Source organism: Siniperca chuatsi, linkage group LG4 (assembly GCF_020085105.1).
Source record: "Siniperca chuatsi isolate FFG_IHB_CAS linkage group LG4, ASM2008510v1, whole genome shotgun sequence".
Lineage (NCBI taxonomy): Eukaryota > Metazoa > Chordata > Actinopteri > Centrarchiformes > Sinipercidae > Siniperca > Siniperca chuatsi.
The window spans coordinates 7,533,863-7,554,995 of NC_058045.1; the positions used below are offsets into that span (position 1 = coordinate 7,533,863).

Consider the following 21,133-nt stretch of genomic DNA (forward strand, 5'->3'; position numbering starts at 1 on the left):
TAAAAATCAAGAGGAGACGTCACTTAATTCACAGCCTCAACTTTTATTTACAAATGTTTAACTGAAAATCAAAAAGATAATATTCACAAGCTGTTTGACTACAACTACAAAAATGTAGGACAAAAAGGCATGATCTACACATAGTCTTTTCTGTAAAAAATAGTGCTGCACTGAAAAATATCATATAGGGCTGGACTCTTCGATACTGGTTCAAGAATACTATGTTACAGTTAGCATTAGTTGCACTTGCAGCCTCAGCTGCAATAAATACAGATGCTGAAAGCACAATACACTACATATCACTAAAGACTGAGTAAAAGGTTGCGATAGGAAACTTTCATTACTTGACTCTGTCATTCTTTCTGCTAGTGCACTTTATCAGTAGGATTCATCAATAAAACCAAGCCTTTAGCTGGTTGAATGACCAGACACTTAATATATCTTTTTAACTTTATATCAATTTAAAATGGCATCTGTGATCGACTGAACGTAATAATATTTGACAGTTTTTCCACAACATGGTTCATGGTAAAAACACAGCTGAAGCTTCACATTTTAATTGTTCAGGCTTTCATAAAAACTGTATCTTCTGGTGTATTTTGCTCATAATACTATAGGTATTTCACTGTCACAACATATCCATTTTAAAAATTATTTAAGCTATCATTGAGTCTTAAGTCCTGTTTGTGGTTTGTGTTTCAGCAAGTGGAAAAGTGTCACCACTGCCGCCACCCGATTTCCTGTCCCTAATAAAATACACACATATACATATATATAAATTTTATTATCAATTAAAGAACTTAATTAAAATAAAACAAGTAAAAATAGTTAAATTCTTCAATCCAATGAGACAATTTTCTACTTACTTCGAAAATAAGATTTTAAGGCATATTGTCACTTCAGTGTTTTGTGACTTGTGGCTTCCACTGAGGTGTCCGGCTGCTCTAATACCTCGTCCAGCTCCTTCACAAAGTGCCTAAGGGCATCTAGGCAGCGCTGTTTGATCTCCAACAGGTTCTCATCCAGTGGAGTCTGCAGCAGATTATCCAAACTGGGATCCTTGGCCACCAACATCTTCACTACTGTGCGAAAAGTCTCACAGTCCTGCCTGTAATCCTGCACATAAAAAATCATGTCAGGAATGTCAATATTCATGATGATACAATGAAGTATATAGTATAGAAAAACAAAGCCCAACTTTTTTGACACAAAAAACACATTATAGAGGCATTCAGAATGTTTATAGGTCATTTTCACAATATAAATTAAATTTACTTGAAGCTGAAAATAATCATTTTGTGTTTCATAATAAAAAAAATATAGGCTTGTCAATCAACTTGAGAGTGATGCAGTCCTGTGTTTTGAATTCTGGATGTGTGGTTACCCTTTGGCCAAAATTGTTTTTTTTATGATTCAGAGGAGGAAATGGTGTTTATAGCTTGTTCGTGTTTAGTAAAATGTATTTCTCACATTTGTAGTTACAAATATGAAATCTATCACTGTTAAATCTAAGTTAGCAGGTTGTGTTACAAATTTCTACACATGGAGCACAGACACGTATTTTGCTCTTCAAAATAACAGACTAAAAGTACATATCTGTGTATTTGTTTTGCAAGTTTGCAAGTCAAGTTACAACACCACGCACCTTATACGACTGAATTTGTTGGTATTTTATGCACATAGAACACTTATATGCATTCAGAATAACAGTATATTAAAGGAAATCCAATTCTTTAACAATTTAATAATGTATTGATATTATTTATCAGCCCATTGAGCAAAGATTTTAACTGACCTCACAAAAGTCAGCAACTCTATCTGACAGCTCTTTGAATTCTACAGACCGGCTCTTATATCAACACCTAGCTGTGAACTTAATGAACCTAGTCCTGGTAAATTGATGTATTCCATAAAACAGGTGTGAAAATGTGTGTATGCGAGCCTATTCAAGTGCAAGTCCGCCCATAACAAAAGGGACATGAGGTGTCAGAGTATGTTACTGGTGCTGTAGCATTCTTTCACACCACAATGTAACAAGCTCTCACATCCCGCTCAGATTTTACTGCTGACCCAAAACGGCTGTTAAGTTTTTATTAGAGCCCCAGGTGCAAGCTCACAACATCTTTATCACCTGGGGAGAAATGGCTTAATGTGGGGCCCTGCACTGAAGCCACCTAGAGGTTTAGGGCTATACCAGCGTGTCAAGGAGCACTCCGGGATATCGGGGTCCTCCAGGGTTGAGTTAATGCAGCCCAGATCACCTCTCCCCTCAAATTAGAGTCACTGGGGCAGACAGAAGGCTTCTCTGTGGCTTAAAACAACCAGTCTCTGCCACTACAAATAAGAAATCAAATCCAATTACTAGTAAAGATTAGATACATGTCTCCTTACAAAGACAGGCTAATATATGTGGCCATAGAGGACATATTTACCCTCCAAAACATATCGTCTCTATAAAATATTTATTTGTACAGATAATAAAGCTTTATATTAATCAGCTGTAGGCAATCACTTCATCAGATGGAAAACAGTCAATCTTTGCATCAATTTTACAATAGTGTTAGGAGATATGACCTACTTCTTCAAGGTATTCAAGGATTTATTCAAATGATTGCAGCTTCCTTAGAGGAAATGTATATCTGTGTCATGTTCAGACCGCATAACCGCATATTTTAGGAATGTGGGCTGTGCAGACCTTAGTTGTAGAATCAAATTAGTTGACAGTATCTCATCAAACATTAACTGTCTGTTAAATGCAATAAAACACAAGCCATCAGCTTTGGTAACTTTGAAAAGAAAAATGCTGCCTGTCAACTTTAATCAGGGTCCAGTCTTGAGCAGAATGTGAGGTTAACCGGTTAACCCGGCTTTATTCCAGGGTTCTGTCAGTTATGGGGAAATTTAAAACCACAACTGCTGTTTCTTTGCCTAGATATACATTACATAATGTGTATCTAGGCTAACTCATGACTGAGTATCCATCAATTTGTATAGTGATCACAAGAGCTTTTGTAAATTTATTGTATCACTGTCACATGACTTAACTGTACTTGATGAGAATTACATGAAGGTTTTGAGAAAAGTGCAGAAAAAAGTGTCTGCAATATATGATTTACTGAAGTATATGAGTGTCACTACCAAAGGGAAAGGAAAGAAAATCAAATATAGGACTGTGAGTCTACAATATCTGAAGAAACAAGAAATTTGCCACAGTCAGTATCGAGATAATCTTTTCCATCAAAATGTGGCAGGGAGCCTGGCTGGGCGGTGCTTTGAACACACAGAAAAGGTCAAAGAAACAAAAATAATATGACATTTAGCTTGGAACAATAAGGATGGAAACAATTTGCCACATGGGAACCACTCACTATGTTTTCAAGCAAAAGAAAGGTCCCATGGTCAAAAAAGCAAAAGGCTAAAAAGGCTATTGAGAGTACCTGTTGGGGAGAAAAAAAAAAGTCCCAGGTGCACAATTTATTGTGTGTGTGTGTGTGTGTGTGTGTGTGTGTGTGTGTGTGTGTGTGTGTGTGTGTGTGTGTGTGTGTGTGTGTGTGTCAGACTACGACCGAAGTTGGCTAAATAAGGTTATGTGAAATTATAAAATTACGCACACCAAACTTGATGGGAGAAAATGAAGGGTCTCAATTTTCTGCTCTACCTGCTAATTACAATGTCAAAAAACTGCAATGCCTCCAGCCCCTAGATCACTTCAGTTCTTCTTCATGGCTTTTTTTTTTTCTAATTTCATTTTTCTCTCTCTCTCCCCCTGATAATTCCCCTGCTGAACTAGCTACAGCATGTTCAGATAGTTGATGCACACCTATCTGTTCATTCCCGCATCCCTAACCCACATTCTGTGCTGCAGCACATGAATTTGGATCACTGTTTGCTCCAGTTACAGGGAAAAATGTATCAAATGTCATGGTAGGGTAAAATAACTATTATGACTATGAATATTATAGCAGTACAGGTTATTATCACTGTATCACAACATGCAGTGTACACACACCGAGGAAGGCAAGTCACGTAAACTCCAACAGAAATATCCCAGACTGTGGGAGATGTTTGGACTCAGGCTGATGATTTAATGTCTGCAGATCATGTCAAGCGAATTTGAGGCCCCACATAATGATAGTCTTCAGCCCCGACCACAAGGAAGTGAGGGACACACGACACGTGTGGCTAGCTAAGCTCAGGGTCATGCAACAACACAGGTTTCCTTCTGTCTGCATACTGTATGAGCTGTCCCTTTCCAAGCTATTCTGAACCTTTTTTTATATCATCTTAATTTAACACTACACAACCTAGATCTCAGGTGGATTTCCACACCGCTACCTCTTATGTGCAGATTTGTCCTTTGATAAACATTTTCCCTAAGTGAGCATTATTTAGGAGAGGCAAAAATTGGTTCCAGGTTTGAAGATGTGAGAGAAAACATGGGATAAATGAGACACAAACATGTGGTGTATATCCCACAAACCAGTACCCCTCTAATCACTTAGGGTTGATTATGTTTGCCATATTTCAAAACAAAACCTTCCTAAGCTTTTCCCAAGCTACAGCCTTTGTTGACAGTGATTATATTTTCAGTTCATTATAGCCCATATACACAGTTTTAAACACTTGAAAGCTTCAAAATAGGCTGAGGAGAGGGTTGGAAAAAGTGGCCTTATAATGAACTCTGAACTCAAATCAAGAGATTTCCCTTGATGGTACTGATGCTTAGAATACAGTGAGCTATCATGTCACTAAACATATAAATTTGTGAGAGATGAAGAGCATCACTCCACATGTATTACAGTACTGAACAGTCGCGGGATGTCTTCAAACACCCTGCTATTTTTGTAAAAACTGCTCTCATGTTACTTGAACAAACAGTAAGGGTGCTTTTGACCTGAGTGTGCTCCGTATCTTGTGAGAAAAGGTTGCGGGGAGGTTCTGCCTAAGTTCCTTCCCTGGAGTGGGAGCCATGAGCTGATCTTTAAGCGTGATACTAAGGGGCCACACAGGACGCACTGGAGCCCCAAGAGAAACAGCAACACTAGGGGCATAAAGAAGGAGCCTTAAAAAGTGGGCTTCTGCCCAAATCGGATGTTTGTGGAGGTCCAAATTGTGAACATACTGACAGGAGTGAGTGCTGGGATACCAGGTGGGGGTTGGGAAGTTGGGGGTTTGACTGAGATTATACATAAGGCACTCACATGGACATTTAGTGAGGCTCTGTTCAAATGAGCACTGATGCAGGCAGGGGTCCTGCATAATAAGGGAAGCAGGGTAATGGCTTGAGGGCTGGTACACATTAGGGGATATTAAAAGAGCCATTTTAATCACTCAAGCTGCAAACCGGACCTCTCGATGGAGGGGCTAATAGATGAAATGGATATGTTTCATTTGTGCTGATTGAGATGATGAATGGACTTCTCTGAAAATCACTCCCAGGCACTTAGCTAAGTTTTGAAAGGAGTTTGAATTTTCTGAGTTCCTATGTTGTTGTTATTTTACATGCTCACATTTATTCTGTGGTAAGAGAATGTGGTATTGTGATGAAGATTTCCAAAACAACTGCATGCTGGTCATTACGTCTGTAATGAAATGATTTAACATTTTGAAACATCTTATTACAAGCAGTGTCATAAGCAGGGATATTTACTGTGTCAATGAATTTGTTTGAGGTTTCTAAGTTCATTTAAAACCCTGAAACACCCACAAAATGTATGCATTACAATGAGCTCTTGGCCAAAAAACAATGAACTATGCTGGTGTGACAAATCCATTTCTGACTGATCCGGCCCAATGCTAACACGGTTACACAGTATTAAGACCTTGCTGATCAGAGAAAGACACAAAAAAAGGATGGAGTAGTTACTTTTAGTGTATGTGACACACTTGTTTTAGACTAACTGCTGTGGATTGGAGCCATTCCTTCAAACCACTTTAAGGAGGTCTGAGATCCAGCACTGCCCCACTACCTGATCTGCTCAGTTTGGCAGGAGCGATGGATCATTGTGTGTTTAACTGAGCCTGGGGCAGATGTTACAGTAAAGACACAGTAGAGGTTTCTACCTCTCACCACGTCTGTAGAAGCAGTTAGAAATGGCAGGGTAAGCATGCGTGTGCTAATGTCAAGAGACGTTCCACACTGTGGGTGGGCTGCCAGCATCCTGCAGGGCAATTCCCGCCCTGCTTTAACGGGAACAGATAAGTGGTACTGTAGTGCAGAGCGATGAAAGGGAGGAAAAAAAGTGCAACTCCAAATAGCAGGCCACAAGAGGCATCACAACCTGAGGTGCTAAGGACTTTTCTGCTGACTTATCCTCCTTCTCTCCACCAAAAAATGTTTCTCAAATACAGGGTTTCTTAAATATTATGTTTAGCAAGCCAAGGCACATTTATACACCTTTTACATCAATCCCTTGACTTTCAGCCACATCATAAAGCCAGTGTAAAAAGGTTGTCTGGATACATGACCCACCTCGAGATCAGGGTAAAGCCCACACATGTAATGTGGGGCAACCACACAATAAGGTCAACCCATTAGGTACCTCAATTTTGGGGATACAATGTCCCAGCTGCAGTTTACAAAATATTTTATTTATTTTTATATATATATATATATAATATATATAGATATATATATATATATATATATATATATATATATATATAATATAATATAATATATATATATATATATATATATATATATATATATATATATATATATATATATATATATATATATATATATTCCCTTTGCTGTTTCTCTTGTTTCAGGACTTTTTGAAATGAGTGTCTGTACCTGAAACAAGACAGAGTAAAGCAGATTGCTCCTTTATATAGAGCGAACAGCAAGTAATGTAACTAACGTTAGCTAGGTTGTGGGTTAGCAAACTGTCGCTTCTGTTGCTGCTGCGAAGCTAACAGCCAGAGAGGACGAGACGTTTCCCAGAGCCAGCACAGCAGCTCCAGACAGCGATACTCACAACTCTCCTGCTGCTACAGCTAACGTCACAACAACAGCATATCTTGGCAAACTAGAAAGTCAGCTGAATGTTTGTGGGCAAGTCATTTAACATTTCCTGACACACAAATCAAACAAACACTGTTTTTTTTTTTCAGCACACTGAATGGTCTGCTAGCGAACCGCGAGGAGACATTCGCTGAATTTGACAAAAAGACGTGTATTGGATTACATACCCCACCTTTAAAGCTAAAAGTTTGTAATGGAAACCAGAAAAACAATCTTACCTCAGTGGCAAATCTTTCCACTTGTTTTAAGAAAATAAGATTTTAGAATTCAGTAATAGCTGACTAATAGCCTGGTTAAGATGAAGCTTTTTGCAGTATATTAGAGACCCAGTGATACTAATGGAAATGATTCAGATCTAACAAAGACAATGGAGACAGGTTATATTATGGTATAAGTAACAAAGCGACAAAATAATTCACAGACGTTAGTTAGTTTTGTGGAGCAGATCTTACTACCTTCTCGATTTCCAGAGCCTTAGCCTTAATGGCCTCCAACCGGCGAGCCTTGAAGTCTACCTCTAGTGTCAGCTTTGGCTCCATGCTGGCAGCCACCACCTCCTCCGTCTCCGCTACAGATGCAGGAGTTTTTTCCTGGCGGGCCAGAGGTTAAGGGTTAGAGCCGAGGTCACCAGGTTTAGAAGCTGGTTCTGATTTCAAAGTGTTTCAAATAGAGACAACTCTGCTCTCTTACGGGTGTTGAGTTCTTGTTTTTGTACGTGTGTCATTATGCATGCCGCATGTCAACAGGAAACAGAAATGAGGTACCATATACAGTACATCTCTCTGATAAAGGATCCTTACAGCCAAAGATCTAAGTAAAGGCCCAATGTCAATGTACAATTAAAGGAAACCTAAATGTCTACAAATGAAAGAACATTTTTTTCCTATTTTATACTTAGCAGTACCATACTGGTGGTTTTGCATGTTTTGGCTCATTAACTACAAATAATGTACTGTATATTTTACCTTTTATATGGCAAAATTACTGCAATGCAGCTGATGAATTCAAGGACACTCTAAGACCTAAGTTTGCTGCCAAAAAGTGTTTTATACATGCTATATTCATTGCAATAAAAACAATTATTGCAATAATATAAACCTGTGGTGGTGTGATGTCCTTGTTTCCATTTTATTTAAAATCAGCATTTATAGTATTTATTATTATCCTATTCCAAGTGATGCGTTGTTAGGACTCAATGTCCATGTCAAACCACGAGAAAGAGGAGGCTATAAGACCACAAGAATTATGCAACAAACTCCATTTGTCTTGCTGGGGAGTAAACGTGTTCTACCAAAAGGTGTAGCTATGCTAAGGAAATTAAAAGATAATTTTATGTAACTGCAATATATTAGCACAAGTGATATCCCGTAACAGCTCTGCACAGCTCACATTAAATGAGATTTTTTCATGCTGCTACATTGGGTGCAACAGTTCAAATACGGTAGATGCTAATGTATTTATTTTATTTTTATTTTACTCACTGCAACATGGTTCTTGTAAGAGCAAAACAGGTTGAGATTGCCCTCAAATGCCGGTTTTTACCTTTGAAGATCCTGAGCTGTGCGGAGACCCCTCCACAGAGCTGCTGGGAGTGTGGCTCATCAGCGCATTGGGCTTATCTGTGGAGAAAGTATCAGGACAGATGGAAATGGAAAGAGCAGTCAGCAAACAAGCAGATAGTCATCCTCAGATAATTATGTTGAATAAAAAGTTCTGACTAAGGGGACTCAACCATAAAAGAGGTTGATCTAAAGAATATATGAGGGTGACCGTAGCATTCTTTTATTTCATTTTGCTCTGTATTAAAATAAACTCTGGGAGAGCATGCTGGTGGGTCAGTGGTCTGGGATGCATGGCACGTTAACTGTAGCATCCCCAGTTCAAATCTGGATAGGGACCTTTGTTATATTTTATTCCCCTCTCTCTACACACATTCTTTAGCTCTCTCCACTGTGCTGTATAATTACTGCAAAATAACATAAAAAACTTTTTTTTTTAATACCCTGGGGAACAATTACTTTCTACTGTGCAACATCAAACAATCAATCACTTATCATCGTGAACAATCATGAAGCCAAGGCATTGTGAAGCTGAAAAGTATAAATCATTGTTTCTTTTTAAATACTCCCTTGTTGGTTTCTCCCACACAATAGTGGTCGAGGAGTTCAGCTGTGCCTAAATTGAAATATTGTCCTCTGCTGGCTCCAATGTGTCTAGAAAAAAAACAAACAAATATGGCCAAGTTGTTTGTTTTTACTGAAGGAATCTCCCATAGTGATTAGAGTGAGCCAAGGTAAAACCTCCATCCCTCAGCGGGACTATGGAGTCCCCAGGTGGAGCTCACCCCACAGAGACTCCAAAAAGGCTGGATACTCAAATACTGTAGTTTAGACCATACAGCAGTGTTAAGGCCGGGGTATGCTTAAAACAAACTAGTTAATATGACATTTCGTTTGATCATGTCTAAAGGCAAAAGTGTTTATAGCAGTTCCGAATGGCCACACTTGAATGGGCAAAAGGCCTGCCATCGTACAGATGCAACAATTGTTTAAATGGGAATAACATTAACACAGTCTCTCCTCGAAGGAATTCATAGTGTACCATTCATTTGTACACACCAAAAGTAATGGAAGTAGTTGTGTGCAGAGTAGAGCAGTCACCTCTGGACACCTAGCCAATTGCTGCATAAAGTGTGTGATTCTCAGTTTGTTGGTCGCAGTCACCCCAATTATGATGTCGGAAGGGTGTGTGTGTGGGTTGGTTCTAGATGCAGTTTGAGAAGCCGACAAGGACTTCATTTGAAGCATAGTGACCCCGTTACTCTCTGCGACATGTAGTAGCATCGATGTGACTCTGCCACACCTATCCAGTTCCTCGCTGAAAGTGAAACACGTAGCCTCTAGAAGTCCACCACTGAACAGTTAACTATTTGTTCAATTCAAGGGAGGGAAGTGAGGGAAAGCTCCGCTTTGTCTGTAAGAAAGCAATGGTTCCTGAGTAACCTCATTACTTAAGTGCATGAAAACGTACTGCCTGGGCAAATACAGAAAAGGTCCCCTATCCATGTGTTTGGCTCCAGAGGCCCGACTATATCTAGTTTTAAACCCTCTCTAGGTGACATTCCACATTGTTAGAGCCAGTTTTCATATTTTTGGTTCAGTGCACCAAGGCCCCAAAGGCCTTCAACTGCTCCCCTACTGCCAGTTCATCAGAACCCTGCGCCAAGCCTTGCAGGTGGTGGGCCCATGTGGCAGCAGCTCCTGTGTTACTTGCCAATATTAGCTACCATTGACTAAGAGTTTGCAAAAAGACATTGAACACAGCTTCTGTGTGCATGACAAAGCCTAGTATACATACCCTAATACCAAAACCCTATTTTTGTGTACTTTGCTGTGCTGGCCTAATTAGTATCCCAGATGGCAGTGGAGGTGGGAGGTACAACTGTTTTCTCACAGTTTTATTGCATCTTCAAAGGGTGGTACAACATGGAGCTAAGCTTTCAACACATTAATATGTTTATACATCTTAGAAATCAAAGCACTGGAGCAATTACTGTCCACACTCCTCCTGCTCAGACTAATAATACTGCTTATGTCAGATGACCTTAAAACAAGATTTTGTAAAATGTGAATCCATAAATTTCATTAGCTCAGCATTGCTAATTAAAGTTCAAAAGCCTATAAAAAGGCACAGAAGAAAGCATGTAAATGACAAGACCCAAAGTGATTTTGAAGACATCGTTAAGCCAACGCATGAACCTCTTTCTCGCTGAAGAAAAGGTCAACTTTTGAATCCAAAGCCAAACCACCCCAATAAACCAAGGGTATCCTTTTTCCCTGCCTCAAAAAGTGTGTGCGCTGTGTAATTAGCACACCTTGACCCTTCACATTATACACCACCTCTGAAAACACATGCTTCATCTGGAATAGCTTAATACCTTCAGACATTATAATTATACGTATGCCTCTGTAAAATGGGAAAATGATCTCTATTGTTGTCATTACAGAGAGTATAACAGCTGCAAGGACAGGCATTGTATTAGATATGGGTAACTTCACAACTCCACTGTAGCGCACCCATTATCTATGCTCCTTCAGGTTTTGCAAGCTGTGGCCAATCACAGAGTGTCAGGTAGTTCAGAGTGGTGCTTTGTTATTGGACGTCATACAATCCACTCGGGCAGCAGGTCAGATAGCAAGGTCCATTATTGCTAGTTCTTTAAAAAGGTAGAGAACAGAGCAGGAGGGTGCATAATGGATTTGGAAATAGAGACACGTTTGACCTTTTCTCTGCCTTTTTCAGTGGTATAAAATTTATATATTTAATTAGTTTTCTTGCTTGAAATTAAAAAAGCAACATCAGATTAAGATGATATAATGATTGTTAACATTTCTGAGGTATAACAGTTTCATTACAAACACAACAGGGAACATGTACATGTAGTGAGTGACCACTAATCAATATTAGCACTTGTGTGCTGTGCTCTTAGGCACAAGGTTAAGAGCACAGCCCATACAATATATCACACACTATTGAACAACCTAGCAGTGTATTACTGCTATTACTGCTATCAGTAGGTGTGGATATATACAGCAGGTAAAATAAGTATTGAACACGTCACCATTTTTCTCAGTAAATATATTTCTAAAGGTGCTGTTGAAATGACATTTTCACCAGATGTTGGTAACAATCCATGCAATCCACACATGCAAAGAAATCTAACCATAGATGTCCATAAATTAAGTTATGTATAATAATGTTAAATGACACAGGGAAAAAGTATTGAACACGCTTACTGGCATTTATACAAACACGTACAAAAGCCTTTGTTGGTAATGACTGCTTCAAGACGCCTCCTGTATGGAAAAACGAGTTGCATGCATTGCTGAAGTGTGATTTTGGCCCATTCTTCCACACATTCTTCAAATCTTGAAGGTCCCGTGGGCCTCTTCTATGAACTCTGATCTTTAGTTCTTTCCATAGATTTTCAATTGGATTCAAGTCAGGTGATTGGCTGGGCCATTCTGAGAGTTTCCTTGGCTGTGTGTTTGGGATCAATGTCTTGCTGAAATATCCACCCTTGTTTCATCTTCATCATCCTGGTAGAGGGCAGCAGATTTTATCAAGAATGTCTCTGTACATTTTTCCATTCATCCTTCCTTCAATTATATGAAGTTTGCCAGTACCGTATGCTGAAAAACAGCCCCACACCATGATGTTTCCACCTCCAAACTTCACTGTGGTGTTTTGGGGGTGATGTGCAGTGCCATTTCTCCTCCAAACATGGTGTGTATTATGGCATCCAAAGAGTGCATTACTTGTCGCTTTCTTTGAAACAACTGTACCTGCTAATTCAAGGTCCTTCTGAAGCGGTCCACAAGTGGTCCTTGGCTCTTGAACAACTCTTCTGATAATTCTTTTCACTCCTCTGTCAGAAATCTTGCGAGGAGCACCTGGTCGTAGCCGGTTTATGGTGAAATGATGTTCTTTCCACTTCCAGATTATGGCCCTAACAGTGCTCACTGGAACATTCAGAAGTTTTGAAATCCTTATGTAACCAACGCCATCAGTATGTTTTGCAACAATAAGGTTGCAAAGGTCTTGAGAGCGCTCTTTGCTTTTACCCATCATGAGATGTTTCTTCTGTGACACCTTGGTAATGAGACACCTTTTTATAGGCCATCAGTTGGGACTGAACCAGCTGATATTAATTTGCACTGACAAGGGGCAGGATTGCTTTCTAATTACTGATTCTCTTGGCTTTCCATGCCGTTTTGCACCTCCCTTTCTTCATGTGTTCAATACTTTTTCCCTGTGTCATTTAACATTATTATACATAACTTAATTTATGGACATCTATGGTAGATTTCTTTGCATGTGTGGATTGCATGGGTTGTTACCAACATCTGGTAAAATAATTTCAATTTCAATTTTTAATTTCAATAGCACCTTTAGAAATATATTTACGGAGAAAAATGGTGAGGTATTCAATACTTATTTTACCTGCTGTATATGACATAAACATGTTTTGTAAGAAAACTTCTTTGGACTCAACAAACAAATATTTCCTTAAAATAGGTCAGTGCCATATGTGATTCATAAAATATTGCTTAACTCTTCCTGTAATTCCTTTCAGCTGATTGCAAAGCAAGACTGTAACTGAGGCTTTTTCAAATCCTTAAACCTGAGCTGTCTAACATCACAACAACAACATATCTTGGCAAACTAGAAAGTAAGCTGAATGTCCGTGGGCAAGTCATTTAACGTTACCTGACACACAAATCATGGCTGGAATAGTGCTGTGTGGCAGCTTTGTTTGTTTCCCATTTATAGCGCACACACTGAATGGACAGCTTGCGGACTGTGAGGAGATATTCGCTATATTTGACAAAAAGACGTGTAATGGATTAGAATCGCATACCCCACCTTTAATACTTACGCTTTTTCTGGACCTGCTGGTAGGTGTAGCCTTTGTCCCTGTCGGGGGAGAAGCTCCTGTTGCTGGTGTTTGATCCAGAGCGGACTGGTGGTTGGGCTTCCCTCCTTCCAGGAGAGCGGTCCCGTTTGCTTACTACAGGCGGAGAGATCCTGTAGTCATCGTGGTCTTCTCTACGAAAATAAGAAACAATCAAGAGGTTAAGGGGTCCACTGAATTCTTCCTAAGTTCAAAAATCTATAGGTTCTGTACAGCAAAATAGTGTCGTGGATATTGGTGACAAAACATAAATAATGCATTGAAATGTATTTATCCATTTGTAGCTGTACATGATAGCTTGAGGCAGGAACACATTTTTAAAAGTGTGCTGCACTTAAAACAAGGCATACAATACAAGCCATGGCAATCTCTATTACTTTCTTAAAATGTCATTAATGTATATCTGCAAAGAGAATTAATTCTTCAGAGGGAGCTTCACCTGAAAAATAAGCTTAACTTTCATGCCTTTTTATATTTTCCTAATGAGTGAGATTGTCAAAGACAAAAGACATTTTGTCGTGTGACAGGTTTTTAATAAATATAATGCGTCCTATTATAAAACACTTGCACATTGGACGCTACTTTCTCTCAATACAATTTAAAAGTGGGACTTAATTTGTGTCTGAATGTCAATTAATACAATAGCCTGTGGTCACTGCTCTTTATAGACTAATTTTGCCATTTTTGATTGGAAGCCCACTTCTTAAATTGAACTGGCTTCAAGCCCTGCCTGTTTACAGAGTTGGCTGTTAAATGTATACTGGAAAACCATATGGATGTGAGGGCAGTGACTTGGCTTTCGGTCTGGCACTGACCTTAGAGGAGGGCCTAAGCCTCGACCTCTGTTACGGACATAAGGACCAGCTCTGCCACTGTTCCTGAAAAACATCAAAAATACAGACTCAAAGACAGACAAATCAATGACTGGCAAAGCTGCTCTAAACCTGGAAACAACTGTTTCTTTTGCTTTATCAAAATATGATAAATAAATCAAGAACACGTTAAGTGTAAATTCAAAACGCAGAATTTTCATCATTACTGGTTTGAGAAGAAAAAGTGTTGTGCGTCAGTCGCAACGCCTTCAGATGGGTAATGGAAACAGAATAAATAGAAGACAGAACCTCAAAGAATTAAATTCAGACTCAGTTGGGCACTGTGGCACACTGATCAATTTGTGGAATGGAGGCAATCTTCCACTTTGGCACATGCAACAGTTGGACTAGTTTTGGTCTTCCTTCACTATCTGTCTTCAATTGTAGGCAGAGCCATGATTAAGCCTCAACATGGAGCTGAAGTCACAAAGGGCATTCTCACTAAACCTGTTATTCAACCATGTAATGACAATGTCGGAGCATTTATCTAACATGTCAAAGGCCTAGCACACATACCGAAACTTCATTGTTCATTACACCAAGTTTTTATGATTTTTTTTTTATGACACAAAGCTTGTGTCCGAACAACAACCTTTAGGCCCGGAGGTATAAATGACCCAAAGGCACCTGGTTGTCATGACCTCTGCCTGAACTCAAGCCACATCTCAAACACAGAGCAGGTCTAACAAGGCCTCAAACTTTAACGACTCGTGGTCTGTTTGAAGTAGCCAAGACTTGGCCTGCCATTTGCCAAACACCGAATTGCCATCCATGCAGTACAAAACTGACATCAAAAGGCTATGGATAGAAAAAAAAAGTTGTGTACTTTATTTCGGAAAAAAACAAAAATTCTATAGAGTAAATCAAGCACTTATTAGACATTCACCCAGAAATTCCACACATTTAAAAAGGCCATGCCTTATTGCAGAAGCAGAAATATTCTGTATGAAGTATATTCTTGGAGCTGTACATCAGGCAGTTAGCTCATTTCATAATCTGTGGCCAAAACCTTCACAAGAGAGCACGAAAAGTGATTCAAGTGTGTGTCACCGAGACGCCACTGCAGAACTTTATTACGTTTATGCACCACTTGTCTTTAACCCACACCCCTTAAGCTTGATTTATAGTTGTACAGTAAGGGGCAACGCACGGGCTAGCCACTGAAGCTATGATGTTACTCCCCCGTGTGTGAGCTTTGCTTGGGCTTACACAGCCTGGAGTGCCTGGAGTTTCTGTCTTGTGCTAGGATTGAGAGAGTCGTCAACATGGCCACTGCAGCGCCTATTGCAAGAAAGGATCCTACGAACAGACTTCCTGCCTTGTTGTCTGGGTGACAGGATGATGAGAGAGGCAATCAGCTGCCTCCTGACAGGAGAGGCTGAAGCATAAACTTTCCTTAAACCAAAACGCTGTAATCATGCTGTTCTGATAGAAATGATGGAGCATTATTACATGTGTGCCATTAAAGGAGAGGTTCACAATTTTTCAAGTCTGTCTTAAAATAACAGTCTGTTGCCCATATGTACAGTGAAACAGTTTTTCGTCATTGTAATCATTCCTCCTGTTAGTACTAATCTAAATTTGCAGGTAGGTAAAATGCTTTTTAATAGTAAGCATGTCTTCACACATAATTTGACCAATATGCACCTAACTTGCTATGTAGCATTACCATAACATATAGATTATAGGGTAACTTGGAACTTAATGCAGAAAGGACCAAAAGAGAGACAAGACATACGCTGCTCCAAATATCTGAGATGTGTGTAGGTATTTGACTGGAGAGGGAGTGGTCCAGCTGTTTCCTCTCAGGGTGGGGTAAGGGGTGGGGGTGGGGTTATTTGGCTGAGTGGTAGACACTAGTGCCCTTTGTCCCCCTCTCTAGCCTGGTATGGCTCCTGGAAAGGGGAGCCTGGGCCCGTAAACTGTTGGTATGTTAGACAGGGTAAGTGGACAGGGCGAGAAGAGTGTCTGTTATATATGGAGTTATAACTGCTGGACTTAGCTGCTCTGTGTGGGGTTAAGCTCTTGAGCTTACCTTAAGAGCAGTGTGGTCACAGATAATTGAAATATGCTTCCTAAATATATTTTCCAAAGCTATTCTTTTCTGCCAAGGCATTTGCCAAAGCAGCAATTTGTAATAATATATGTTATATTCTTTACTATTTGGTGGAATGTAGGAGTAAAGAATTAAAAAAGACATTTTAAGTGATTTTACACTTACTAGCTTGGTTAAACAAATTTCCTCAGTGATATTACATGCATAGAAAGCCACAAACCATGAGGGTCATTAAATCTCCATCAAGTTTATAATATGCACCTTTCAAAAGACTGAATTCTGCCTCCACCTAGTGGTCAGTTTGATACATTACACAAAGAATTCAGCAAAGAAATAGACAATCTGACATAATCAGGATGTGACAAACAAAAGTGAATTAATAGAAGAATCAATATAAATTACCTTGAGCCTAAGTGATGCCTCAAATCATCTCTGCTATAACTCTGTTGGGAGTAGAGGCCCTCCTGAAAACAACATCACAATTACAACAAACCTTAAAGGTTCCCTGTGGAGTTTTTGACCTCTAGTAGCCTATGGAGGTGTTTTTCTATGAGTGGGTAAACTGATTATCTCCTGCGCGTGACGCGGTATACGTTCTTACCAATGGTTTCACGCTATCCACTTCCACTGTCGGCGGTAATGCACAAAGATATGTTGCAATGCGCCAGCAAAGACAGTGAAGAAGAAATTAGCTCGTAAACATGGATGTAAACGATGCAGGATTTAAAAAAACTTGATGATTTATGAGGAAAGAAATGCACTTGACACGTTTGTTACACCTCAGTGATACATACAATGACTTTTGGTGAGTAACACTGAACGTAAACATACATTTTGTTTGTTTACAAGAAAACTCCACAGGGCCCCTTTAATTGGGAAAACTGCAAATGAGGATGATTTTTACTGTTGATGACGTTGTTGGGAACTACAAAAAGGCCTACAAGAACCCAATTAAACAAATGCTATGTGCCATTCTGTTGTTAACTTCCTGACATACTTAGGTTGGTATCAAACACATTGGTATGCCATTTCTTGATGTTTGTATTTGATCAGCTAAAAATGATCAGACTATTCAACACTTAAACAGACAATCTGATCTGGCTATAGTCCTATAATTTGTTTTGAATTTCTTTTCAAACCTGTAACACAAAACAGAGTTTAGTTTATAAACCATGCATGCCAAGCTTGTCTTACATTTCGTGGAGCTGAGGAATTTCTGCGAAAATTGCCAAAGTTGTGATTTTCATCAAAGTATCGACGATCATTGGGTGGATAACTTCCTTCGCCATGATATTCTCTTGTGTCCGGGTAATTTCGAGGACCACCATACCACTGGTCATCATTAAAGCATCTGTCATACTCCACCCCTGGCCGAGGCATATGGCTCCTCTTTTCAACAATATTGACAACTCGACGGACTGTCACCTGAAATGACATATCATATTTACATTTCAATCTGTTAGCCTTAGATTAAAAATAACTCAACATAGTACATAACATGCTGTTCAAAGTGCTCCAGAGTTCAGTGTAGATGGTGTCTCCCAAATTCAGAAACATAACATAAATTGTTTAAAAAATATAGCTGTTCTTTACACAAGATTAAATTTGTAGGCAGAATGTTTGGAAGTGCTTCCATTTTAAACCCTAAAGTTTCCTATTCCTATGATGACAAATGACACTGCATTGTCCAAAATTAAATTATGATGTGACTTGTGAAGTAATTTCTCTGCAAGACCTTGATCATTCAATGCTGCCCTACTCCAATAAAGATGTCCCAAGATACTGGTCTCTGCAGTCTAAGGGCTCAATGAATAGCTTAGCTTGTAGTATGATAGAACACAAATAATTGTTTTTGTGGTATTTAAAAATAATTTAGCCAGACTAAGATAACAAAAACAGCATCCAGAGCATTATGATACTGAGATAAAGAGAAATTAAATACAACATCGATATCCCCCTAAACAGCGACTTACAAAAGAAGAAAAAGTGAATGAATAATCAATACTACCATAAATACCTACCATGGTCATAAGAAGCTAACCACAAGACTGCAACTTAAGAAACAGCGTCATGATACCAAAAACTGTTAACTAACCAGTTCTTCCCACTAATTACTATTATTATTAGTCTAACTAATACATTTTGGCCATGCAAAACAACATCTTCCCATACCTCTCTTGAATCCATTGCTGAGAAGCGTTCTTCATATGCCTCTCTAATTGATTTTCGACCACGTCGATATGCCACTACAAAAAACAAAAAAAGCAGTGTGTTTGTGTGTTGGTCAGTCTATGAGTTCAAAGTACAGCTATGAAGAACCTTTTACATTGTGCATAACAAGTACCAAAGCTTTAACTTTTCTTTTGAAAAAGATTGGATATGAATTGGAAGAGGATTGAATAGATATGTTTAGTGGGGTAAAAGCCCCACAACGCTGTTCTTTAAGCAGTCAAAACAAAGGCCAAGTACTTATTAAATAATACTGCGGTGGGCGCCCTGGTAGCTCACCTGATAGAGCATGTGCCATAAAGGCTTAGTCCTTACCGCAGCGGCCCGGGTTTGATTCCAGCCCATGGCCCTTTTCTGCATGTCATCCCCTCTCTCTCTCCCGCCTTTCCTGTCTATCTAAGAGCTGTCACTATCAAATAAAAGGCAAAAATGCCCAAATAATTATCTTTTTAAAAAATGATAATAATAATAATAACAACACGGTACATGGGTGCAGCGTCTTTATTTAAAAGTCTTGTCTACTGCTGATCAGGGCAGTAGACAAGGCTTTTTACTCCCTAAGTCACCAGCTGACCCAGAAAAAACTGTCAGTGTAGCATCCAGTGCAGGAATGCCTTGATGCAAAGTGCTAGATTTTCTCTCCACCCTGGTGAATTCTGACAAGCTGCCAATTTTAGCCACAATCTTTTAGTTTGGAGTTTAAACCATAACACTTGTACATTCTCAGAGTTCCTCAAACGCTGTCTGTTGCCAGGCTGTAGGCACCCTGCATAAGACCACTGAGGTGTTGACAGGGGATGGGAGGCAGACGCTGTTGGCTGACCATCCCTCCAGCTGTCCTCTAGCTCGCAAAGCTAACCCACAAAAGTCACTTCACTCAGCGGCGTTCTGGCAGTGCTCAATAGGCATGTACTTGTGACAGACATCATTTGAAGTAGGCACTACCATAGTTGACTGACAGTTTTCTGCTTCACTCACCCAATGACATGATCCCCCTCTTACACCTGCTTGGGCAAATGCATCACTCACTGGTGTGTCAACAGTCTTTTCTTCCCACTTTCAAACTCAGCAGCAGTTCTTGAGTTTAAAAATTTCTCTTCAATTATAGTATCCATCGAAATTAATTCTTGAATGGGTATGTGGTGAAAAATAGGCTATTCCATTACATAATTATGTTTGAAAAGGTTATTAGTATTTAGTATGCACATTCAGGACTTCTATTTTTTCTAATCACCGAGGTGATGACTCATGTCATCAGCAACACCAATTGGTCAAGCTTTCAGCTGCCCAGCTCAAATGATTCTCACTGGATGTTTTCCAGACTAAAATCCCATAGTGAAAAGAGGTCTCCTGAGATTTGGGCTGACTAGCAGCTGCGATTACTGGGAAAATCCTCTTTCACCAAACTACAAGAAAGAATGAATGAAGGAGCAGGAGGCTGCAGAGACAGATGATAATGCATCCATCCTCCCCAACATTATCATCTTAAGACATTGGAAAATGTGCACAGGGTAAAGCACTTCAATGTTGTGTAGGCTCATATTGACTTGCTGAGCATGTGCAGTCAAAATTTGAGCATGCTAAAGAAAGTGGTACAGCCAAAACAGTCCAGTTAGGTTGTAGTCTGTATGAAAGACTACTACTAACATTGTTATGATTGTAAAACATGCTATAATGCAGTTGTTTTCACTTACTGACTGAATGATTTTGGTTCCCTGTCTGGTATGCTCAAGATGTCTCAGTAGAGAATGACGAACCTATAAGAAGAAAAGAGTATAGCCTTTTTTATCTGACTCAGTATAGGCGTATTTAGCCCAGGCCACTTTGGACCCAAACCCAAACCTTGTAATACACGCGCGCGCGCGCGCTCTGACCTCAGTTCAACATTTCTAAACAGAGGACACCGCTTCTCCAACTCCCCTTCTTTTAACTGAAAGTATCCAACTATCCTAAGACCAATGGGGAATGTGAACAGTCCGTATGAGCGAGAGTGACTTTGAGTTTTGCTGAAATGTATGCAGTCATGAATGGATGAGAAAGCCCCATGACATTAGCACTGTTGTTAGCAAACCTGGCTAATTAGCATCGCAGCACAACAGGAAGTCGTAAAAACTCTCTCACCAAATGACGATTTGAATACTCCTGGCCACAAAGTGCGTTTTACATATTTCTCCAATCGCTAAAGGACACTTATACTTGAATCCAAGTTACGCAGCAGCCCAGACTTTTCTCTACGAATACTTGTACAAGTGAAACACAAACAATCATAGCTACTGCTCTTCTTCGCTCAACAACGTACTTCCAGAAAACAGTGCGCTGCCACCCTCTGGTGGCGACTGATGGTAATGTCCAAACGTTCTTACATTGGCCAGTAGCGAAAGCGATACCTTATTGCAAAAATACATACATAAAAGGTAAACGTGTTGAAATTGAAGTATTATTAGTAAAAGCACTCATTAGCCAGCAGAAAG

General features: G+C 39.5%; 1 protein-coding gene across 4 annotated transcripts; it reads right to left on the minus strand.

The window, feature by feature from the left end:
* Positions 1–23: 23 nt before the first annotated feature.
* LOC122874844 (periphilin-1-like) lies at positions 24–20,980 on the minus strand. 4 transcript variants are annotated; one of them, XM_044193274.1, is made up of 11 exons: positions 20,784–20,955; positions 20,357–20,419; positions 18,606–18,679; positions 17,628–17,858; positions 16,836–16,897; positions 14,321–14,383; positions 13,470–13,639; positions 8,573–8,649; positions 7,486–7,620; positions 867–1,116; positions 24–746 (listed from the first exon to the last, which is right to left on the minus strand). In XM_044193274.1, coding segments are annotated over exons 2-10 (1,035 nt in total). In that variant the 5' UTR covers positions 20,358–20,419; positions 20,784–20,955; the 3' UTR covers positions 24–746; positions 867–894. The 4 variants fall into 4 exon arrangements, with proteins under 4 accessions (XP_044049209.1, XP_044049210.1, XP_044049211.1 ...); XM_044193275.1 differs by lacking the exon at positions 20,784–20,955 and adding an exon at positions 20,962–20,980 and having other exon boundaries at positions 24–1,116; XM_044193276.1 differs by lacking the exon at positions 20,357–20,419 and having other exon boundaries at positions 24–1,116.
* Between the last annotated feature and the right edge of the window lie 153 nt (positions 20,981–21,133).